The sequence below is a fragment of the Ahaetulla prasina genome, chromosome 1 (assembly GCF_028640845.1).
Source record: "Ahaetulla prasina isolate Xishuangbanna chromosome 1, ASM2864084v1, whole genome shotgun sequence".
NCBI lineage: Eukaryota > Metazoa > Chordata > Lepidosauria > Squamata > Colubridae > Ahaetulla > Ahaetulla prasina.
Genome location: NC_080539.1, coordinates 47,075,035 through 47,100,939, shown reverse-complemented (window position 1 = coordinate 47,100,939; position 25,905 = coordinate 47,075,035). Strand labels below are relative to the sequence as shown.

At 35.1% G+C, this 25,905-nt stretch overlaps 1 protein-coding gene across 4 annotated transcripts in view; it reads left to right on the top strand.

The window, feature by feature from the left end:
* The window catches only part of NPHP1 (nephrocystin 1), a 32,772-nt gene extending 8,037 nt beyond the window's left edge, over positions 1–24,735 (top strand). Inside the window, exons 7-20 of one of the 4 annotated variants that reach the window (XM_058165079.1) lie at positions 228–325; positions 754–796; positions 2,308–2,392; positions 2,942–3,036; positions 5,196–5,324; positions 6,530–6,604; positions 8,593–8,700; positions 9,710–9,792; positions 15,421–15,497; positions 16,027–16,126; positions 17,336–17,448; positions 20,132–20,205; positions 21,242–21,286; positions 23,094–24,735. In XM_058165079.1, the coding sequence (XP_058021062.1) occupies positions 228–325; positions 754–796; positions 2,308–2,392; positions 2,942–3,036; positions 5,196–5,324; positions 6,530–6,604; positions 8,593–8,700; positions 9,710–9,792; positions 15,421–15,497; positions 16,027–16,126; positions 17,336–17,448; positions 20,132–20,205; positions 21,242–21,286; positions 23,094–23,372 (1,404 nt within the window). In that variant the 3' untranslated portion in view covers positions 23,373–24,735. Of the gene's footprint in view, positions 1–227; positions 326–753; positions 797–2,307; positions 2,393–2,941; positions 3,037–5,195; positions 5,325–6,529; positions 6,605–8,592; positions 8,701–9,709; positions 9,793–15,420; positions 15,498–16,026; positions 16,127–17,335; positions 19,400–20,131; positions 20,206–21,241; positions 21,287–23,093 lie in introns of those variants that run through there. The other 3 variants (XR_009152935.1, XR_009152934.1, XM_058165080.1) reach the window with 3 other exon arrangements.
* The last annotated feature ends 1,170 nt before the right edge of the window (positions 24,736–25,905 follow it).

The following is a 25,905-nucleotide window of genomic DNA, read 5'->3' as shown; positions in this document are numbered from 1 at the left end:
CAATTTGGAAAGTAGTGTGATGGGCCTTAGACTTGTGGGGAACTTGTGAAAAGTACTTCTTCCCACTTTGTCCATCAGAAGCTTCTGCTTTTTATGATGGAGTATTATTTTCAATGAAGAATATAAGGCTCGTGATAAGTTATTACTCTGCCTCATGTTGTCAGAACATCCCTTCCATTACAAAAATAAGGACGCAGTTTGGCTGATCAGTGTACTTCTTGTGACAGGCAAAAGACAAGGAAGAAGAAGAGCCAAGTGAAGAGGAAACAGAGGAGGACATTGAGGTCGCAGATGAAACAGCAGGTGGAGCTGATATTCTGAAAAGGTAGACTGCAGACTTTAATGCAGACATATAGCATCATCAGTTGGTATATTATGACAACTTACTCAATTTGTAAGTAATTTTATATGCAATGTGGAAGAAACCAAAAAAAATATATATCCAAAAACATAGCTTCAATCTTATTCCTAAAGTTGCCTATAATATGGGACCTACCATTAAAAAAGAGTTAGTTCTTGGTTTTAGATGTTTTCATGGTAGGACTTATAAAAAGACTCTTACTGAAGATCTAAATGTGTGGAATAAATCTGTATATGATTAGGGTTCTGGGTCCAAGCTGTTAAGGCTTTGATACCATATTGAGCCATTTGAATTGGGCCCATAAAGCTGACTGATTTGAATGCTAATTTGTTTGTCTATATATTTCCTGTAAGCATATGATTGTACTTTTTTCTTACGTTTATACTGTGCAGAACAGACTCTCACTGGAGTGCTGTCAAAAAGGCCCTCACAGAGGTAAGTTTGATTTTGCAGAGGTACATTTATATGTCAGTAATGATTTGAAGCATCACCTTTGTTTTGTCAAAAAGATTTTGAGTGAAAAGCAAATATTTGACTTTATTCCTACTGTTGAATGCACAGTGAGCAAGCTGAAAGTATTTACACTGGAATAAATATTCATAGCACAATCTTTTCTTTATTTACTCAGAGTCAATTGCCACCTTAATTTCTAGCATGACTTTGGAACAGTATTGCTGAAACTTTCAGCAGCGGATATTTCATTAAATGTTTAAAAAATGAAAGGGGACAACTTCCTTAATTACCTGGGAAAGGGAATGAGGAGAGGATAACAAAGCAATCTGGGCAAGAGAAATAAGGTGGTGGAGGCCAGTAGCAGAATAAACAGAAGGATAGCACGAGGAAAAGAAAATGGGGCAGCAGGTGCAGAACACACAGACAGAATGAAAGGAGTTTTCCTTCGCAGGGATCTTACTTATAAAGACACAAAAGTGTCTTTTGCCATAACCACTGTTGGGAACAGAACTAAATTGAAAATCAACAAATCATGGATAGATCTTGACATCTTCCCTGGAACTGAAGCAGAGTGGAGTGACATTGGTCAGGGCATCAACCTAATTAGTGCCACAATATAAAGTGGGTTATCTCCTCCACATTCTTGCTAACAACTGTAGTTTGATCATGAACTTCAAAATACCCATATTTTTTGGTGTATAAGACGCAGCCCCCCCAAAAAGTGGGTGGAAATGTCTGTGCGCCTTATACAGCAAATGTTGCCAAAGGCCCACCCTCCAGCCCCCACCCTTCATCCTCTGCCTCCCAACAATTTACCTCCTTTCAGCAAACAGCAAGCAGCCTGGTCACTTCAGCACAGCCTGATTTAGCACAAGCAGCTGATTGGCGGTTGGATCGGCCTCGTGCAATACTGCCTATCAACTGTTCCAGGCTGCAGGGATTGCCACCGCCCATTGCTGCCGTGGCCTATTGCCGCCTCCGCGTGCCCCATTATTCGGCCTCCACGCGTCCCGTTTTTGGCTCATTCCAGGAGGTGGGTATAGGCAGTGGCAGCAATCCCCGCCACCTAAAACAGGCCAAAAACGGGACACATGGAGGCTGAAAATGGGATGTGCGGAGGCCAAAAATGGGGTGTGGGGAGGCAGGAGCAAGGGGCAGCGATGGCAGGGATGGGCGGTGATAATCCCCACAGCCTGGAACAGCTGACAGGCAGTATTCCGGGAGGGCAATCTAACTGCCAGTCAGCTGCTTGTGCTAAACCAGGCTGTGATGAAACTGAGCAGGCTGTTTGCTGTTTGCTGCAAGGAGGTAAATTGCTGGGAGGCAGAGACAGATTTTTTCCCCTTGTTTTCCTCCCCAAAAGCTAGATGCGTCTTATACTTTGGAGCGTCTGATAGTCTGAAAAATACAGTTCTTTTTTGCTATATTTCGCTTTCTACTGACTCAGACGGGGCTTTCCTTAATCAATAAAATATTTCTATCTAAATGAACAGAATAATACCTTAGATGCCCTGACAACTATGGGAGCAGTGCCTGCTGGATTTCGACCTTCAACACTTGCACAGCTCTTGGATGAAGGTAGATTTTCTACAAAATTATTCCACTAAATCTAAATCATATGTGACGCTTCTAAGGACAACTGAAGCCTGATAGGACAACATTAAATATTGTGTAATACGGTGACATTATAAAATGGCATCAATCAAGATTGCTGATTTTAAAGCTAGTTGAATTGATTTATTACTGTATTTCCTTTTAGATTTTGGAGTACGATAGTGCTAGAAACTGTATTACAGAATTTTAAATGCTACTTTCCTATTAGAATAAGGTTTTTTAAAGTGTATATTTTACAATATAAACTATGAATGAAACAAAAATGTTTGAAAATATATGTCATTTACCTAAATGTGTTAAGTAATTGAGATAGTTCCTGCTCATAATTTGGTTCTAGACCTCAGCTTCATAGATAAAAAAAGCTATTATCTGTGAGTCAAGCCATGTTTATTTAGTTCATAAATTAAAAAAAGCATAGCTTCAGATTTGTAAATTTTAACTATCAAAGACTAGGTACCCAGTAAGCATAAAGGGTGAAGGGAAATTTAAATGTGTACATCTATTTTTTTGTAGGAAATCAGTTTCAGGCATCTTCATTCCTTCAACCGGTGCTTACACCTTCCAATCTTTCTTTCCAAGATCTGGTATGGAGTCCTGAAAAAGGCAGTGTAAGTACTAGTTCTTAAAAAAGACACATAAAGGCTAGTGTCTTCAGGATAACAGATGATGAAGAAATTGGGAGTAACGGTGCAAAAGCCTGGGAAGAATGTCATGAAGCATATAATAAAATTGTAATAGTATTGGAAGGATATAATTTGTTTTAAAGAATCAGACTCAAGAAAAGGGGGAGAGGTGATGGCATAAATAAAAATATATCTGTAGAGAAATTTGTGACACCAAGAATGAATACCCTGCCATAATGGGTGGGTGAATATTAAGGAAAAAGAAACATTGACACTGTTGTAAATATGTACTATAGATCACCCAATTTATTTATTTATTTATTTATTTATTATATTTGTATACCGCCCATCTCCCGAAGGACTCAGGGCGGTTCACAGTCAAAAACAACAGAAAAACATATAATACATAAAAAGCTAAAAGAACAGACAGTTAAATTCAATTGATGCTCTAACTTTTAAATACAAATTTAAAACCTCATTTAAACCCTTTTTTTTAAAATCCCAAGTTTAAAACTACGTTCAAGCTAGTCCTGCTCAATTAGTCAAAGATATAGATGAAATCATCACAGATGGCCATAATACATCTCTGAAACATACAACTGTGGTAATGTGTTTCAATTACCTAACATCAATTGGAAATCCAACTCTGGCAAATAGGAAATCCAATAGAGTCTTTCAGATGACTTTATCATACAAAGGGTGGAAAAAGAAACCAAGGAATTAGTTATATTGGATTTAATACTTATTAATGTGAATGAAAAGCTTGAGGAAGTAGAAGTTATAGGAATTAAGGGCCTCTGGTGGTGCAACAGGCTAATGCAGCCTATTATTAACAGCAACTGCTTGCAATATTGCAGGTTCAAGTCCCACCAGGCCCAAGGTTGACTCAGCCTTCCATCCTTTATAAGGTAGGTAAAATGAGGACCCAGATTGTTGGGGGGCAATAAGTTGACTTTGTATATAGTATACAAATGGATGAAGACTATTGCTTGACATAGTGTAAGCCGCCCTGAGTCTTTGGAGAAGGGCGGGATATAAATGCAAAAAAAAAAAAAAAATTTGGGAGAAAGTGACAATGTGATCTTACAATTAATCATACAACAAACAGGGAGAACTGAAGGTAGTCAGATTAGTATTGGAAGCTAATTTCCAATAAGAGAATAAATATAAAGGGTTCCATGCATGAAAATCCTGAAGGGGAAACCAGTTCAGGAAGTGTTGAAATGAGATAATTAAGGCCCCAAAACAAACAATATCAGATAGAAAGAAACATGGGAGATAGCCGATGAACCAATCTGCTTGCATAAAGAGCTCTCTGATAAACACAGAGAATGGGTTTAAAAAATAAAAAGGGCATGTAACAAAAACAATATCAAGAAATAATTTGAATCCAAGGATGGGGTCAGGAAGACTAAGAATACTTGAAGTGGATGAAAAAATAACAAAATGGATTCTTTGGTATGTAAACTTTGAATTGTAAGCTGCCCAGTGTCATTTACTAAGGAGGGCAGTTATAGAAATTGAATGAATGAATGAAGGATGGAAGGAAGGAAGGAGCAAAACAAGGAGAAAGTCAAAGAAATAGTCAGTCTGCTGGTTGGAAAGGATGATAAGATGATGATTGGCAATAGAGAGAAGGCTGACCCGCTTAATTCCAATTTTGCATCTGTCTTTTTTCAAAAGGAAAAACTGGTTCAGTTTTTTAGAAGTTGCAACCAGATGGGTGAAGAGATTCCTTAAACAAGCAATTTCTTACTGAGCTGCAGTTCCCTAAGTGCTAATTGCAAGTTAACAGGCTCAGCTCTGTGACATTAATTAGTTAACTGGAACTCTCCAGTTGGCTGTCACTGCTGCCTATAACTGATCAGACCTTAATCAGTTTAATATTGAAAGTTTCTGTTATCAGGTGCATTAAATTTGGTCATAAATGTGTATACTAGTCAGAAAATGAAATTTTATTATCATTAATAAAATTACTATTATATTTACAATTATCACTAATATAATTGTTAAACAATGAATATATTCTCTATGAGACTATTCTATAAGATTATATGTACATCTTTTAAACACAATAATACAATTACTCAACACTTCTATTTTTCAATTATTTTAACTGTTTGGTTCTATTTTATCTGTTTCAGATTCAGCCAAGGCCGACTCGGATATCACTAGTTATGACTTTATGGAACTGCAAAGGCATTCCTTTTCCTGGCATTAGTATACAGGTCCTCAGTAGACATATCCGACTTTGCCTTTTTGATGGCAACCAAGTAAGTTCAACATGTTTACCAGTTTTCCCCCATACATGCTACTGTTAGAATGTTACATTGAGTAGATTTAAGTCTTTCCTTCTATTAGAGTTTTGAGTGACTGATTTGACATTCTGTATACTGTTAAATATCCATCAAGTGATTCACCTGACTACAAAAATCATTGAAAGGATCTTTCACCCCATTATGTTAAATAGGATCCATACTTCTAATTCACTGAACTGATAGAGAAAGCTGATACTCTAAACCAATACTGAAAATAATTGGAGTGTCTTCTTTACTACCACTTCATTATTTTTATTTTTATTACAGATTTTTAAAAAAGGAAGATTAAAAACTATATAAAGAAAAAGAAATAAAACAGCAAGCTAAAAGTGTAAAAAAGTAAAAATAAAATAAAGAAAAAGGATATCCTAAGTAGTTTCCAAACTTCTTTACATCATAAATTTGTAAATACAATTATAAATTTACTTCTTACTCTATGATTATAACGTAGCTCTCTTCTTTCTATAATCTGTCCTGGTAATCATCAAAACTATAAATTATAAATTAATTTTTTTCTGTTTTATGAAAAAAGTTTGTAAGGGGTTTCTATTCAGCAATAAACACATATGTTGTCTTTTCTCTGATCGAAGAAGTCAATTTAGCCATCTTTGCAAGTTCCATTATCTTCAGCAACTATTCATTGTGGGCAATGCCGAGTCTTGTTGTTTTGTTTGTTGTTTTGTTTTTTACATTTATACCCGCCCTTCTCCGAAGACTCAGGGCGGCTTACAATGTATAAGGCAATAGTCTCATTCTATTTGTATATTTTGTATATCTTTTCCATCCTCATGCATACAATAACCTTGCTGCTCTTATCAAATAGAAAAACAAAGTTCTATACTTTTTTCCAGTTGTTTGTTTATCAATCCCAAATTAAAGCCTTGATTTCAGTTGTATATTAATCTTTAAAATCCTTTAAATTAGTGTATGAATCCAAAATTTTCTGGCTTTTTTACACATCCACAAACATAAACATGATGTCCTTTCTTTTTTACATTTCTAATATAAATTTGGCCTTTATAAATTGTAGACAGTTTCTCTGTTGACATATACCAAGGTACATCATTTTGTAAAAGTTCTCTTTAAAATTGTAACATAATGTAAATTTTTAGATGCACTGTTAATTCAGTGGTTCTTCCCCTTGATTTATCTTATTCTAGATTTTGAGCAACATTCATACTGTAAGAGTTACATGGCAACCAAAAAACCCCAAAACATGGACCTTTTCTCCAAGGGTAAGTATACAGTATACTATAGATGAAGTGTATAGTGTATGTTACCTGTCCAGCGGAATAAGCAAATGTGGTAGTATTGTAATCTGTATTTTTATAAATGTATTACTCTTGGATGATAATCCCTCACAAATCTTTATAAAAACATCGATTAGGTTTTATTTCTGATTCAGAAGATGGAAAGCTAAATCATTAAAAAAATCACAACTTTATTTCAATATCCAAGATGACTGAGCCTATTATAATATAGATTAATATATGGCATTTAATTATATCATAGCTTATATTATTTAAACCTTACTATCCGAGAGATATTTATATAAGATTTGAGATAACAATGGTTGATTTTTTTAAATATTTTATTCTTGAAAAATAAGCAACATAGGTCAGAGTTCTCAGTACGGAAACTGAAAGATTTTCTTGGTTAAATGTCTTCTTATTCCATATTTACCACTGGAAAGGAGGAGCTGACACAATATCAAAGGGAGGGTGGTTTGTTTAAGAAAAACAGTTCAGGGAGTTCTCTTTTCTCAAATGAATGTTTTTTTTAAAAGAAATGTAGTTCTCAAATACAGCCCTAAGTAGAACAGATCGTTAAATATTTATTGATTGATTTATTGTCTTTAAAAACCATTTATATTTCACCAAATATTATATACGTAAACAGGGTTATTTAACAACAGAACCCTAGGATTCTGTGACAGCTGGATGGGGCCCATCTTTGGGTGACTGTTTTTGTGCATCTTCATGATAGTTTTGACTGTGGGCAACTGTGCAGTTAATGCCATGCAGTTTTATTGGCAACATTTTTGGAAAATGTTTGCCGTTGCCTTCTTCCTAGGCCTGAAAAAGTGACTGACCCAAAGTTTCTTACCCAAAGTTTCTTACCTAAATCTGGGGTAGAACTCTATTCTAGTTTCTAGCCTGATACCTTAAAACAAACTGGCTTTCTTTATGACAAACTAAGAACAAAACAAAACAAATAAGCAAAAATCTTCTCTGAACAAGATTAGTTGTACTTAGGTTACACTGAATATCATTGTGAAGATCTCATTGTTTCGGCATTAACCAAGCTCTATTATGATCAATCAAGGTCAAATGTTGGGCTGACAAGTTGTTGTGTTTTAAATAAAGGCTTGTTTCCCATGGCATTATGGTTATCCTATAAGGTCAAGAAATTAATTAAATTAATTTATTTAATTAAAATAAAATATAATTCATGTGGCAGAAGTGCCCCTTCATACAGAGATTTGACTTTATTTTAGTATTAGCAGGGATGCTTATTAAGAGGCTCAAAAGAGGACTTTTAAAACTTTAGAATTTTGACTTTAGAAAATTCCCCTTATATTTCCCTTGCCATTATATCTTAGTTTTCACAAAGCCAATAGATACCCTGTGACCTTGGCTATCTTTTCTGAGGGATCATATCCAGAATTCTTACAAGGTGATGCTTCTGACAGAGGATGTGAGGAGCTGGTTTTGAGTTATTTCTCCTTTCTTTTGATATTCTTTGTACCTTCTAAAAATCTGTTCTGAGAGGTTGAGTGTCTCTTCAAAAAAGCTGGAGAGAATGTAGTGATGATAATCTTGCAAGCATTTTGGTCAAATATTTTCAGGCGAGCTGTTACCATTTCTTGGCATACGGTTGCATGCCTTTTTTTACTCAGATATATTAAATAGCTTGCATATTTTAAACCTTATTTTATTAAAAACAACAGTCCTCCCAAAATGAGAGGTTTACTTTAATATTGGCAGCGCAGTTCTGAAGGGTTCTGAGGAGCTACAAAATAGACATTTGAGGACGGGCTGCCGAAAGCCCATCCCCGAGCTGGGCAATTAGCATTAATACCTACATTAGAGTATGTCAAAAAATGAGTATAACCAGGATTTAATTTGATCATTAATTTCTTGAAATGTTTACAAGACAGGTTTATACAAAAAAATTAAAATATTTAAAAGAAAATAGATCATTTTGTTTTGTTTGTTTGTAGGTCAGTGGCATTTTACCATGTATTCTTGATGGTGATTGTTTCATTAGATCCAATAATCCATCTCCAGACATTGGACTATTGTTTGAACTTGGAATCACTTACCACAATGTAAGTCCATGGAGATGACTCAGTGTATGAAACTATTAGCAGACTATGTTGGGTGGAGAAGCAAAAGGATTAGCAAGAGAAGTGTTTGGCATGATAATCCATAGGAATGAAACAAGAGTAGATTCCAGTACTTTTAAAAATCCACTTTTTTTGGAGCTGATACGTTTTAATATGTGTTCTTTGTCATTTTTTTTCATGGAATGGTCAATCAGTTTGTTTCTTAGGTGCTTTGTCTTGAGGTTAAACATATTAGACATTAGTGCTTTTAGCAGAATAAATAAAAATGATACAAAAAAAGGTCTAGCTATGTAAACAAAAATTAAGCGATGATAATGACCATCAAGATACCCTCATGACCACCTTTGTTCTTGTTGGTCATGAAATATCAAATACTGTTTATGTTTTGTGAAACTCCCTCTACCTGATACTTTGTTATTTCTAGAATGACTAGTCCATTGGGATTGCAGTGAGGTTACAAATAGGTTTGTGTTAAGCATCATAGTCAACATTCCGTACTGGTTTGCTTCACAAAACTTACTATGCTAAAACCAAACAAACCACTTTGTGGCACAATGTGATGAATGAATAGTCTGTCTGAATATGTTAGGCTTGATTACCTTCTTAACAGTAATAGCCAGTAGTCTCCTGAGTAGTTTTTCTCTTTAGTCATGATTTGTTTGCATGGTTAACTGTATTGAATAACAAGCTGGCATTGGTATGTATGATGAGAGAAAAGAAAGCCTGTCACTGATTTCTACAAACTTTCCAATTAGGAAGATTGTGAACCTAATATTCAGGGTGGGCATATTTTATATCTTTTGGGGGCAAAAAGATCAGGAAATTGCATTGCTACTTTTAGTGGGGTAATCTGGGAACACTTTAAGGGCTGCTAAATGAGGGGGGGGGTGTTGTAGCCATCAGAAAATAAATATATGGCAAGTGTTGCAGATCTAGGATTGAATTGTGCCTAATCAAGTTACCTTCTAACTTCATTCTCATTCTTTTCTAGTCAACAGGTGAGAGAGGAGAATTAAGTTGTGGCTGGGCATTTCTAAAACTTTTTGATTCAAGTGGATTTCCAATTCCTTCCAAGTAAGTTTTCTTTGTGATGAGTGGAAAAAGGTGGAGCCATAATAAGAAGACAGTTCAGTTGATAAATGTTGTTGGATTTCCTTTTTGTAGTCCTGTGCCAGATGTGAATTTTTTTTGCATTAGTTAACCCAGAAATTCCAATATTCAGAACTGCAAATGTTGCAGGTATAAATCACATGTTTATTGCTCATAGGTTGGAGGAACTGAATTGTGCTTTATTTAAGTGCCCTGGAATCTCCTAACTAATGGGGAGACTTTTTCCCCAAGAATGAAGAAAATCCTCAATTGTTTCCTGCTATTAGACACTGAAATATTTGCAGATATGCAAAATATGCATTTTTCCTTTAAAGAAATCAATGCAACAAATGCAATTTATGAGCAGCAAAAATCTTGGGTGTACAAAGTATATATTGCTATGATATATATTGGCATGATAGCCATCATGCTACAGACATTATGGCAGGCTTGATACTGTATACTCACTTCATGTTGGATGGGTTGTTACTTGAAATTAGATTTTCACTATATATTTGTTAAAGAAAGCAGGTAGATTTTGGGAGGTCTGCTAAGCTTTGAACCTCACTAAAAGGGGCAGGATAAAGGAAAAGTTTAGTAAAAAAGCTTAAAAAAAGTTTACAGATAATCCTTGTTTAATGACCATTTGTTCAGTGATTGTTCGATATTATAATGTGCTGAACAAATGGCAAGTATGACCAGTTATTATGACTGGCTGTTGTTTTGTTCCATGTTCATGTGATCGAAATTTGGGTGCTTGACAGTCTATCCACATTTAAGACAGTGTGTGCTTCAACTCCTGGTACCTGTCAATCAGTCCTCCACCCCTTCTCTGCCTTTTGGCTGCCTTGCAGACTGCTACCTCTACTTCCCCCAATGCTTTATCTCTTAGCCAGCTGATCCCTGTAGATTAAGAACAGAGCTAGGACAACTAGTTCCCTTATTTCTGTTTCAGCCTTTTAGGAAATGAAGTGAACAAGATGACAGAGGAATTTTGGTTGAGGTGATTTTTCAGCAAATATGTAGGCATTAGCCTTTTATGATAGACCAAATCAGGAAACATTTGCCACAAGAAATAATAGAATTCTATTGGTATGAGTTACAATAAAAGATTCTTCACATCTGACAGCATTTCTCCTTTTCCCCCTCTTATACCAAAGAAAAGTAAAGTTGGGTAATCTTGAGTTTCTTTCTCACGTTTTCCTGGTCTAAGTTCATGTTTTCTTATAATTGCTCCTTATACTTTTCAAGGCTATTACCGTACTTCTCTATTCTAGATAGTTGAAGTTTCCCATTATTACTGTGTCTCTCCTGGTTGAAACATCTATAATCTAGTCCAGAAAGACATCGTTCAGATTTTTTGCTGGCATGGCTCTAGTGCAATCTGTCTTGATACGAAATCAGGACAACAGATAAATGATTCAATCCATTGTGTTGCCATTTGTCACTTCCTCTTGTTCACTACAGAACAGGAATCCATTTCTGGCAGAGCTTGGTCATTAATTTTCTTCAGACATTGCTGCTTGTAGCAGTTGCTGTTCACCCAGAGTTCTAGAATCATCAGCAATGGGAAGTCTCTGACTTCTGTTCTGAAGGTCCACAGAAAAGTTCTACTTGGCAGCTTGGTGCTTTGTGTTATGTTCCTCTATTTCCCCCCACCCCCACGTTACCTTTTACCTTGGTAGTATTGCCCCTGTTCATATCCCTCTGCAGCTTGAGACCAGTTCCCTCTACCATCATCCCAGTGCCGAAGAAGCCCACCATCAAGGAACTGAATGACTACAGACCAGTTGCTCTAACATCTGTAGTCATGAAAACCTTTGAAAGGCTAGTGCTTTCCTACCTGAAAACCATCACGAATCTGCTCTTAGACCCCTTGCAATTTGCATACCGAGCAAATAGATCAACAGATGATGCTGTTAATATGGCTCTGCACTACATCCTACAACATCTTGAGTCTCCAAAGACCTATGCAAGGATCCTTTTTGTAGACTTTAGTTCAGCATTCAATACCATCATTCCAGACATTCTTCTAACTAAGCTAAACCAGCTACAGGTACCGGAACAGACTTGTAAGTGGATCACAAGCTTCCTAACAAACAGGAAGCAGCAGGTGAAGCTAAGCAAGATCACATCAAATACCTGTACAATTAGCACAGGGGCCCCCCAAGGCTGTGTGCTCTCCCCACTTCTCTTCTCTCTGTATACCAATGACTGCATCTCCAATGATCCATTTGTTAAGCTACTGAAGTTCGCAGATGACACAACAGTGATTGGTCTCATTCGAGACAATGACGAATCCGCATATAGACGAGAGGTCGAACGACTAGCCTTGTGGTGCAACCAAAACAATCTGGAACTGAACACACTCAAAACCGTAGAAATGGTGGTAGACTTTAGGAAAAAACCTTCCATACTTCCACCTCTCACAATACTTGACAACACAGTATCAACAGTAGAAACCTTCAAATTTCTGGGTTCTATCATATCGCAAGATCTCAAATGGACAGCTAACATCAAAAACATCATTAAAAAAGGACAACAAAGAATGTTCTTTCTGCGCCAACTCAGTAAGCTCAAACTGCCCAAGGAGCTGATGATCCAATTCTACAGAGGAATTATTGAGTCTGTCATTTGCACCTCTATAACTGTCTGGTTCGGTTCTGCAACCCAACAAGAAAAACACAGACTTCAGAGGATAATTAGAACTGCAGAAAAAATAATTGCTACCAACTTGCCTTCCATTGAGGACCTGTATACTGCACGAATCAAGAAGAGGCCGTGAAAATATTTGCAGATCCCTCGCATCCTGGACATAAACTGTTGCAACTCCTACCCTCAAAACGACGCTATAGAGCACTGCACACCAGAACAACTAGACACAAGAACAGTTTTTTCCCGAAGGCCATCACTCTGCTAAACAAATAATTCCCTCAACACTGTCAGACTATTTACTGAATCTGCACTACTATTAATCGTTTCATAGTTCCCATCACCAATCTCTTTCCACTTATGACTGTATGACTGTAACTTGTTGCTGGCAATCCTTATGATTTATATTGATATATTGATCATCAATTGTGTTGTAAATGTTGTACCTTGATGAACGTATCTTTTCTTTTATGTACACTGAGAGCATATGCACCAAGACAAATTCCTTGTGTGTCCAATCACACTTGGCCAATAAAATTCTATTCTATTCTATTCTATTCAATGGGAAGTCTCTGACTTCTGTTCTGAAGGTCCACAGAAAAGTTCTACTTGGCAGCTTGGTGCTTTGTGTTATGTTCCTCTATTTCCCCCCACCCCCACGTTACCTTTTACCTTGGTAGTATTGCCCCTGTTCATATCCCTCTGCAGCTTGAGACCAGTTCCCTCCATCTCCATCATCTTCTTTGACCTTTTCCACTGAACTCTTAACCAAATTCTATTTGCTCTTCTTTGTCACTCACTCAATGATGTTTTATATATACGATTTTCCTCTGCCAAGACATATGAAGATGACTGATACATCAGAATGCAGTCCTATGTTTTCTTCTGACAAACCTCATTAAGCTAGTTTCACACAAATTGATCTAGTATTCTTTTACATTCAATATAATTAAAGCACACATTCACACACCCCAAAACTGACTAATTCTTCTTTATTATTTCCTTTTCCCACCCAAATATGATGATGATGGTTTCTGCATTCCATGAACTCAGTCCAGGGAAATTGCCATACCAGAGATCTCTGAGCTAGGCTTGGCTATTGCAGCAAAAGACATTCTTTCTAAGGCTTGTGCTAAACATGTGTTGCATGGTCTAGTTTTAATAATGTCAGGTGATAGGCATGCAGCCCTTTAATAGTTTCTAAGGGTGTTAATCTTGCTAATCTTGCTTGAAAGATGTTAAAATAATACAGTTTGAGAACATGCCAATGGAAATACATAATAATTTCCTTATTTTTAGAATTTCCTGTATTATTGTTTTATACCTAATTTTTAATATTATTGGCTGCAGTCATAAATAAAACTTTCCTTAGTATTAAGCAATGTTTTTTGATATACAGGAACAATCTGTCTTATCAATTGTTCTAATAATGGAGGTCTGCCTTGAAGTCTGTAAATGATGTTAATTTTTATTACATTCTTCAGTTTAGACATCTGTAAATTACATTCCTATGCTACAGGGATTACATTTTCCCATTGCTGGGAAAGGAAATTCTAAGTTCTATGATCTTGCTTCCAGGTAGCACACAATAGAGTTATATATTTTGATTATATATTTTGGTGTGAAAAAGCCTATATTAAAATCAAACATTTTAGATTATTTTATTTTTATATATTTAGTTGGTATGGGCTTCTCTGGGAGAAAGAACAGTATGCAGATAAATATAATAATATTTATTGTATGCCATATTGATAGTTTCTAGGAAAATGAGATGGTCATTTTCATTTAGAGTCTAAAAGTAATGTTTGCCATGTGGTCCCTTGACAAAGAACTGAAGTCCTAGCCCAGGGGTGTCAAACTGGCATCCCACAGACTGGATGTTCATGCACAGGCCATGCCCACCCCAGCTCCGCGAAGGGGAAAAATGTCACAATACATCACGTGACGACAACGTGATGCCGTGGGTTTGACACTTGTGTCCTAGCCTAATATAAGTGCAGGATTCTGCCTGTGGATGCCCAATACCTATGACATCAATGAAATTTTCTTGTTCCAGATCATGTGCTTCCTAGAAAAGCACTGCTGTATAAGTGTTGGTGTATAGTTTTATACACCACTGAGCCATGGCGGTGCAGTGGTTAGAATGCAGTATTGCAGGCTAACTCTGCCCACTGCCAAGAGTTTGAACCTGACTGGCTCAAGGTTGACTCAGCATTCCATCCTTCCGAGGTCGATAAAATGAGGACCCAGATTGTTAGGTGTAATATGCTATCTCTGTAAACAGCTCAGAGAATGCTGTAACAGCACTATGCAGCAGTACATAAGTCTAAGTGCTATTGTTATTGCTATTTATAATCGATGATTTTTTAAATACAGATTTAGAGAACTCTGCAGGTATTGCATGCCAAGTAGAAATTTCAATGTAAAAATTACTTTGGAAATGAAAAAGTGGCTTAAATCCACCTTTTTGAGTGACTGTGACAGGCTTTAAAAATGAAATGTTATACTTGGGTAGAGTCTTTCCCAAACAGAGAAGACAATGGGATACAGAGGCATGGGAGATTTCTGAAAATCAAGTTCAGATAGCTTTTGTGAGTGAGAGCACTACCTAGATCTTAGGAATCTCCTTTTTCTCTGGTCTGGTCTGGTCTGCCAGGGGAAGGATGCAGTGAGGATATTGTTTAATTTTGTGTGTGATACAGCATATCCTGAAGAGAATATTATATGGATACATAAAAGAGATTTTAAAAATTAAAAATCTTTGCTATGGTTAGGATAATTATCTTTATGGAATTGTCAAGTATATGCCAACATAATGCATTAAGTTTTCCTATGAAAGAAAAAAACCATCATTTACCCCCCTGTAATTTCAATCCTGCGCTAATTCAGAAGAAATGTAAGTTACAGAAGAATTACTTAATATTTTTCTGTATTATGTAACTTTATTTAAATGTTTTGCAGAACATATGAGCTGTTTTTGAATGGTGGAACTCCGTACGAAAAAAGTGTAGAAGTGGACCCATCAATTTCAAGGAGAGGTATAATTTATTTTAAAACAAAATAAAAAAGCAAATAAAAGGTCTCAGATTACAGTCAGAAATCCTATTGCGTTTTATTGTTGGTTTGGAAACATTAAATGTGGCAGTAAGCATGAATTAAATGGGAATTGGGAAGCAAAACTCTCTGCCAGTTGTACATAGCTTAACAGCAAGAAATATTGGTGATAAAAAAAGAAAATTATTGAAATAAATAGAACCATTTGTAAAGAATAGATGAAAATGCAAAGTTATGTCAAGCAGCAAAAAGAAGAAAAGAGTGATTTAAAATTATTTCTTGAAAGAAGAGAATAGCAGTATGTTATGTTTGTGAGGGTATTCTATCTATAGACATAAAAGGAGCTGAAACAGATGACTAGAATAATTTAAAAAACAAAACAGGCCTGAAGATAATGAAATCAGAATGAAATATGTTACTAGGTAGAGACATTGCTGAAAACAGAAAAGAACCAATTTATGGGGATCCTTCTGTCAGTATGTTTGACTGTATGTATTATTTCTTTTACTAAAGCCAGCAGCAATGTTTTTCAACATATGATAACACTGAGGAAGCAGCCACAACTTCTAGTGAAATTGAGGTCTATTAGCACAAGATCGAAAGGCATACTGAAGTAAGTGAGAATTAGTTATTTTGTGGCTCACCTTTTATTGTGCAAATAGATACCTATGTTATGCCTACAATATCACACCTTCAAAATCAGTTTTGGGATTTTTTCCAGATCATGCTGAAAATCTCAGTGTAATTGTGTCTTACTATTACATATACAATACTAATTGTCTTTTGTTATCAAATGTCAACTGTCTCAAAGTTACTAAATGTACAAAGGCAATTAAAATGTACAAATTAAACAATTAAAATATTCAAAAGTGATTCATGAGTGTAGTATCACTCTCTGTTTCTTAAAGTAGCCTGTTTTTTTTCCTAGCTTCTGCTAATTGAAAAATGGCGCTGTTGTTTTAATAGTTATACTAACCTTTAAGAGTGGGGATATCTTAAAACAATATCAGCTATTCATGTTCCTTTAAGGAATAACAGAAAAGGGTTATGTTTTGACTAAGTATAAAATACTTCTTCCAAATTCCTTCCAAAGTGTGTGCAGCCCTAATAAATGGTGCCATCAAACAATAGTGGAAAAAGAATGAGGTAACCCAAATTGTGAACCAGAAGACAAAATAAAGGAAGCTACCATGATAAAATTAGGCCAACTTAGTATAATGCAGAAAAGGCAACAGTGTTTAATTAATCAATTTAATTGAACAATTAAAACATTTTAATAAAAAGTGTCCTTAATAAATAGGTTTGCATATTTACAGTTTTAAGAAAATATGCATAAGAACAAAATGCCCTTCTTAGATTAGATGATATGTGTCGCTCTGAGGGAGATGAGTGGTCTATAAATATGTTAAATAAAATAAAATATGAAAATCTAATTCCTTTTAATAAACAATACTAGTCTGATGAGGTTTGATTACAGTTTTTCTCATGCCCAGGAAATTAAACATCTTGAAAGAAATTTTAATGTTACCTACTTTATTGAGAGCAGAATGCTTGTATTTTTCAAAAGGTAGTTTGGAAAAAAAGATTATATTATTTTTAGATCTTGATTAATAGAACTGCTTTGAAATTGTCTATAAATTAAAAGGGCTTTTTAAAAGTTGAATTTGTTGTTTTTATGTTTAATGCCAAAATTACTAAATGATTGCCATAGCAATAATTCAGATCTGGTCAGAAAAAAATGCTTATATTATGATATGCTCAAATGTCATTTGAGAATATACCTGAAATGAATGTTGCATTTTCTTTTCATTTTTTAAACTAGCCTATTACCAGAAGTATTAATTGGCAGCATGTGCTATATGCATCTCATATTGTTTTATCGTCAGATCCTTGGTGACGTACTTCTGAAAGGCAGACCAAATGTGCAACATGCAGGTAAGATTTGCAGCTTTGAAGAACAGAAAATACAGCAAATACTTTCAGTTCTCGGGCTTGGATTGGAGTTGCTTCCAAGTTAAAAAGATGTCCCAGTGATATTTCATACAGTCTCATAAAACATGTTTCTTTTGCTTTCAGTTGGTTAGGGTCCTTTATTTTTAATGTTGTAACATAAAGTCGTGACTGTACTGATACCTCAGCTAGGTATTTACAAAATATATTGTGTTTGTTGAAAACTATGTTTGGTTTTATTCATAATACAGATTGTGGCTTGGAGCTTTGACTGGATTGCTTGAAGTGGGTCTTGGCCTCTGGCTGAACTGAAGCCCAGAACTTTTAAATTGTTCTGGGTTTCCTTTGAAAAATGCTGGTGTGGTGGTGGCATCATGGGTGGGTGTTGTGTCTCATTTCCACCTTTTTCTCTGCATAACCTGTGCAGCAACTCACCTGCTTGATCTGCCCAGTGCCTTGCCACTCTGCTAAAATTCCAGCACAACATACCTGGCTGGCCTCTTCATCCCATCTCAGTCTTCTTTGCATCTTTTTTCCTTGTAGCTGCTATGGATGACGTTGCATTTTCCCCAGAGTCATCCCATCCCAGAGCACATTTTTGTTAAGAACATTAATGTTTTGAGTCTGTGCTGAACCCAAACATGTATTTCAAGTTAGTGCCTGGACCAAATATGCATCTTGCAGTCTGGATGAGGACCACCCAGTAATTATGGTGTTCTGTCTGGAAATGTCTTTTTTTTCTTTTTTTTCCTGTTTGAAATCCATTTTTGGTATGATAATGATAATGTAAAATGAAATGAATTTATTTTTCTTGAACTTTGTTTTTATAATATGGCCCTATTAAGGTAAGTGTAGTTAGAAATACTAAGACAAAAATAAAAACCCCGCCCTTCTTCTAAACTGTATAACTTGTCTTTCTTGCATATGGATTCAACGTTAATTATGCAATGTGCCATTTTTGACAGGGGAGGGATTTGTTTTTGCAGATTGAGAGTTTCTTTTTAATTCTATAGCAACTCTTTTCTTTCATCATCTTTTCTTTTTTCAGAACTACAAATATGAAATACTACATATGTCAATATTGTTCTTATTTTACCAGTTGCTGTTATTTTGGTGAACAAACTGGGTTATATTACAATAAAGTCAACTATAATGTACCACCAATTCTTTACATAGGGTTAGCATTTGAATGATGGGATGGGTTCTTTTGCTTAATGCAGGGGTGTCAAATTGGTGGCCCATGGTCTGGATGCATCACACACAGGCCACGCCCACCCCGGTTCCGCAAAGGCAAAAAAAGTCATGATACGTCACATGAAATCACATGACACGATCAAGTTTAACGCCCATGGGCTTAATGGGAGGATGGGATGCATTAACACCTTGTGAAGAAGAAAAACTATTACAAATACTGCGTTTTACAGCTAATTCTGGAAAATCAATTAAATCCATGAATAGGTAGAGATTTAATCCCATGTTTTATTGCCTTTTGTTTTTGCTTAAAATAAAATTTCTGATTCTAACTTCAAAATGCACTTTTTTATGTCACCTAAAGTTGCATAAAGTTACTCTAGAACAGGGGTGTCAAACTGGTGGCCCGTGTGCCAGATATGTCATGCTCAGGCCACATCCACCCCAGCTCTGTGAAGGGGAAAAATGTCACAAAACATCACATGACAGCAATGTGACATGGTAAGTTTGACACCCATGCCATAGAACCAACAAATTATATCCAGTGACTGCAGTCTATGAATTTAAATCACTTATTCAATTTATCTGCTTAGCCTAATAAGAATTGTCAATATTTGCTCTGTTTGTTTTTTATATTATGAGTGGGTGACTTTCTCTTTTTATTCTCAGTTGTCTTGTATATAGTATGTCTTCAGTTATGGGTCAAACCTATCTAATTTCCATCCATCTGTTATTAATTTTTTAGGTAATATTTCTCAACATACTCAGTTTTATGCAGCTTTTTAATATTAGTAATTTTATAAGTAACTGTGTTAATAAAATATAGGCTACCAATGCTTGGATATATTTTCTAAATAAAGAATTATTTGAAAAAGTGCATACGCTAAAGGATAATGGTTTTCCTATTAATCATGAACTATAAATAAAATTATTCAAATGAAATTCATTCATTCTGTAGATCAGAATTAGAATTAGGTAGCCCACTTAGTGACATAGAAGTAGTCTTTGGCTTATGTCCATTTGTTCAGAACTGTTCAAAATTATGATAGCACTGAAAAAAATGGTCATACAGTTGGTCCCTGAAATTCAAAATCTCATAGCACTCTTGTGATCATGTGACCATGATGCAGATGTTTGTATGTCCATTATATAATTGCAGTGTTGCAGGGAGCTACAAATGATTGTAACCTTCCCACAAGCAAAGTCAATGGGGAAGCTAAGCAGGGAAGGTTACAAGTTGCTTTGGTAAGTCGTTCCCCCTTACAGCACATGTCTCCACCTGTGTGTAGCCTCTGCTGACTCTCTCAGGCCCTCCCTGGTCTTCCTCAGTTCACATATAGCCCGTGCTGGGCTTGCAAGAACTGCTTATATAAGGATAATGCTCATAGTTTTCTATAAATTTGTTCTGTCATACACGCAGTAAAATGTCACTGAAACAGCCATATGAATATGTTATATGTTTTCATTCTCCTTACAGATTTAATCAGCAACCCAATTTTGGCAACTTTTCCTAAACTCATGGAACAGCCTGATATTATGGATGCACTTAGGGTGGGTAAAATGCTAAATCTGAAAATAGAATTGAGATTAAATGTATCATTCAAATGACAGGTTTCAGTTCCTTTACATATTTCTATCAACAGTTCTGAGACGCAACTCCTATGGTGTTAAATTTCAAGAAATATTATAGAAGTAAAGTATATAGAAGTTGAAGGAAAATGCCCGAAGAATTTAGAAAGGTTGGTTTAAGAGGGGCTAGAATTCAACAATAGGGTATTGCTTGTTCAAATGAAAGCTCTGAAACTTTTAAATTTTGAGTATTTCATTATAGCAGGAATGATTTCTGATAACTTTTCAATGATGTAAATTGAATATGAATAAAATATTGTTTCCAGTGAGAAAAACCTGGAAAAATGCATCTGCTAGCTGGAATAAGGAGAGTAGATTAAGAGGGTGTATTTTGATAGTGCTCAAATATTGGAATGATTAGACTAGATGCGAAAACAATAATTTATTTATATGCTGTCCAATTCTCAATGATTCAATTACATTCAAAATGGTACGCTTATTAATGAAAAGAAATGCAGTGTAGGAAGATTCCTCCACTAAAATAGAAATAGATTTTTTTTTTAATTTTGAAGAGTTCTGTAATGCAGTTTTTCAGGAGAGAGAGAAGGATTGGTAGAAATCACTTTCTACTTGGATATAACAGAAGTATGTATCAGATATTTCTCATTTTGTTGATAAGATCTCTCTCTCTCTTTTAAAGGAAAATATCAGTGGATTAGAATTCAAAAAACAGTTTTGAATTATATATTGAGGAATTATACTCACCTCATATCTGTTATAGTAAATCAGAAAGTAGGGCCTTCTCTTTCTTTGAGCTTTTCAGAAGGTTTCAGAAGGAGTAGCATGTTTCTTTCAGGATTTGAAACTCTTGTGATAACCCCCAACTTTCTGTTGGTGTAATACAAAAAACAACCACAAAGAATTACATATCCACAGTCCTTCTAATTCCTCTGTACTGATATAGAAACACTGAAAATTTGACAACTGTCTATAAAATTTTGAAATTTATTATTTTTAGAGTTCCTGGGCAGAGAAAGAAAATACACTGAAGAGATCAGAAAAGGTAAGCTTTTTCAATAGGAAGCCAATTTCATTATATCTTTAAAGATATAATGAAATTGTGATCCTATGTCTTTTTGGGTTAGGATTATGTTTAATTTTTCAATTTTTTGAATTTGAAATTTGATTTAATGTTTTGAGAGAATTGAAGCAGAAAGAATATAAGTAAGAAAAATATTGAGCATGTGAAAGACAGGAAATAAAATATGAATTATTATTCCTGTTGGACTTTGAATTGAACATATTTGATTAGCACAGTATTAATCACTGACAAAACTCTAAACAGTGACAGTACATTAGATCAACACTGAAAGTTATAAATCAGAATAATAAAATGTGGGTTTCTATAGATAAGAAAACCCACATTTCAGATGTGTTACAGATCCATATATAACAGATCTAAGAATCATTTCCAATTAGAATTCAATTCTGCATCAGATTTACTTTTTATGTAAGAAGCTAATCTGGACATCAAAGCAAAATTCCACAATTTAATTAGCCCTTTTTCCAAAGAGCAAGTCAAAGATCTTTTGCATATAAAAAGCATATAAATTTCTTTTAGCTATTTGCATATACAATACTAATTCTGTGTAATTTTAAAGGGACATACGGTTTAGTGAAATATAACAAGAATATCTCAGGTTACAATGAAATTATGACTTTATCTCTAAATTTGTTCCTTACAATAGTGATTTTCCATATTGTTTAGCTTTACAACACTACAATAACAAAAAGAGATCCAGACTCTTGGGTACTTTTCTAGCATTTTCTAGAAAAATAATTTCAGATAGTCCATGACCATTTATTTAAACACTTCTCAAAGTTACTTAAAAAGAGTAAAAGTGATTTAGGACCTATCCCTGAAGTTATGACTGTTGCACAATCTCTACAGTCATGAGATTGCAGTTCGGGCGCTTGGCAACTAGCTTGCATTTATGACCAATTGCAACATCCTGTGGCCCCATGATTGCAATTTGTGATCTTCCCAGCCAGTTTACAACAAATATCATCCATTGGGGAAGTCAGCTTTAATGATTGCAGTAAAAATGGTTTTAAACTCAGGTTTGATCACATTCTGACTCACTTAAAAACCACATCTCTTAGTGACTAAAATTCTGGTCCCAGTTATGGTCATAAGTCAAGGACTATTTGCATTCATTTTAGCAATTAAGAGTTGATTAATATCCAAGAGTAGAATGTACCATTTCTAAGAATAATGTTCCAAGTATTTAGTATTTATTCATCCAATAACCTGACACAAAGCATACTGTTTATAACATCAGCAATGTTAAAGTGTTTCTGTGCTGAACAATTGTAAGAACAACATCAACATCAAATAATTTCTATGTGTGTTTTGGTGTAATTAGTTTAATTCACAATATTCTATTAGCTTGGTGAGTTGAACGGTTGAAGTGAGTTGAATGGTTGAAGTGGTTGTAATGTCAGTAAAAAATGAAGGAGGAGAAAAGGGTTATTCGTGTCTTATTGTAATATAATTTACTACATTTAATAAATTAATTCTTTGAGGCTCAGCTTCTTTACTATTCACATTTCAAAAACTGGGTCATTAAGGATAATTTATCTTTCCTTTGTCATTTGTCAGCACTAGCCAGTTTTTATAGGTGTAAACTTCAAGTACAAGACCTGTTTCTCATTGATTTTTCGAATATTTATGTAATATATAATATAAAAATGGGTAATTTCTAATGCAGTGTCATCAGATAAAGAGTGATGCAAAAAAGATGAAGTTTTAGGATGCCATCAGGGAACAGTACATTTTAAATATTCTGCTTCCTTTTCCTCATAATTAGAGAGACCGTGAATTTCTGAAATCTGTGTTTGTCCTGGTGTACCATGACACCGTCTATCCACTTCTTCAGTCTGTGTCACTCCCAGAGTACAAGTGGGCAGAAGAAGAATCTGAAGGCACTCGCTGGCGAATAATAGCTGAATTCCTGAAGAAAAATCGAGAAAGAGGGGACAGTCTATCTTCTCTACTATCGTTGGAAAGCCCTCACAAAGCTTTCGATGTCATGGAAACTGCATATGACTTTTTAGGAGAGGCTAGAAAAAATAGTCCTCTAATATGAAAGACATTTGTCTTCATCTACCAATTGCCAAGTCGACACAAACTAATTAAATAGAACTGATAATGTGTTCCAAACTGTTGTATTTTTATCATTTGACTAAAACTTTTATACTAAATTCATAAATGCAATGTATTGATAAACTTTTTTTAAAAAAAACTATTACGTTGGTTATTGATTTGTATATTTATGACGGAAGTAAATGTATTCTAAAGATTATTGTGTTTTTATCTTTTTTCACGGAGTCATTTTCCTGTTTTCTTTATATTTCTTTATATTAAGCAAATTTCATTTGATAAATGTTGGTATTTAACCAAATAACTAACATTGAACGTGAGGCAAATGAGTAATGTCAGAAATTATGTTAATCTTAAGAATTACTTTAAATAAATATCAGAACTGAATCTGTTACAGACATTGCTTTGAACATATATGAACTGAACATGCCTATAACATAAATGTTTATGATTATTAGTAAATGGATTGAATTGAAGATTATGTTTAATCACTGGCAAAATCTGAAAAATGGAAGAATGCGGCAGTTTATTAATATCTGTGTTGTGGAATGTTAAGAATAGGTAGGAATGCTTCTATCTAAAAGAAATGTCAGTTTATCCTAAAGTTTGAATTATTTAGGTATGCATGCCAGATCAAAGCTTTGTCAAATCCATATTGTGCTGATATCCTAAATAATGAGCCAAAGGTAATTTGTTGCCATTTTTGTCAACATGTGACCGAAAGTTCTCTTGGGATTTGATAAAAGATCTATAGTTCCACACTTTATACAGATAGTTCTAACTTAGCGACTGCCTTATACAGTGACCATTACAGTAGTAATGAAAAAGTAACTTTGTGTCCAATTATTGTATTTTTGACCTTTATATGTAAAGCAAAGGAAAACTGAAGTAAGATTATATAGCGACTGCTTTGTTTAATGACCAATTTGCCATCCCAATTGTGGCTGGTAAATGAGAACTACCTGTATTCCCATTGCTTTTTGCTTGATAGGATGGAAGTAGACTGAGTAGATCTCTTGACTGAGATCTATGTTGCTAAGTTAGTACTTCAGTGGGGCTTATCAACAACTTTTGTTTTTTTTAATTGTTGCCAGGCGTTTTATTCTCCAGAATGATAAGCAAAGATAAGATACTGGTGTAGCCTTTTGAGAATGGAATGAGACTGGTTTGCAGTGTGGGCCACCTCAGAAAGTCTCCCACATGGTGTGGAATTCAACTTTTCACAAATGGAAGTTCAATGTGCATAGAGCTTTCTTCTTGTTTTTGCTTGAAGGCTTAAAAGTATTTTTGAAAGCTGTGTCACAGAATTTGAAAGACCCAATGGAGTACATCTTGAAGCACATACTGGTTGAAAGGTTTAGAGCAGCAGTTCCCAACCTTTCCGGCTGGGGAGCCTGGCAGGGAGTGGGGTGGGGAAGAGGGGAATGGTTCTGTGTGAGGGGCAGGCATGAACATGCCCAGCTCTATTTGTGCAAGTGATGCTGCGAGTGTAAACGTCCGCCATTTGTGGAGCCCAGTTCTGAACAGGATGCTGCTTGGTAGTGGGCCATGGCCCAGGGGTTGAGGACCCTTGGTTTAGAGGAGAGGGGGAAATTGCTTCATTTTCATTATCTACCTATATAAACTAATTCTTTCAGAAACTCACCCTTGGATTTTGCCCTGATTTCCAGGTACAGATCTCACAAAATTAAATTACAATCGCCTTTCTTAATTTGCATTATGATCCCGGAGCAGAAATATAGCTGTAGAGAAGAAACTGGTTCAACAAGGCTAGCTAGAAGTACTCATATTTTTGGATGTATTCCCAATCAATTAAGGGCAAGACAATGGAATCAGTTCATCCGAACATGTTGGTCCTGCCCTTAAAATAGTTAGAACATAGGTTGCTGTTAAATTAATAGGCTTACATTCCTTGCCTCAAACTACAAAGTTAAAATAAAGTATATAAAAACATACTTTATGGCTAAGCACTTTACTGTGTATTTGTCTTCCTCTCAGACCAGGAATATGTAGAAAATGAGCAGGTAGATTTACAGTATTTCTTGGAAGTGCATGTTTTTTCTCTGTATGGGTGTATATGTTTATTAAAGGGAAGCATAATTTCTAATGCATTAATACAAAACATCTATTCTGGGTGTATCTTTGTACATGGAAAATCAGTGGCTTGTAAACAGTTAGAGCAAAGTAGATTTATAGAGTGTTTACATCTGATGAGTATAAATGAAGGACATCTCATTTTATTTCAAATGTTTATACTATTCTCAAAAATACAGAAGAGTGGTACCTGATCTAATGTGCTCCAACCAATAAAACAAACCTCATAGCAATCCTTGTTTGAAGAACACAAACATTCATAGTTAAAATATTGAGAATAATTCAGTATGTAGTTACTATGGTAGGCTTTCACTATGAACTATCCCAAGGAGAAAATGTTCAGAAAAATTAAACAATGTGCTGAAGCAAAATAACGTAAACCGTTTAACTTCTTGGCATAAGGTTCAATTTCAATTGCATTGGAG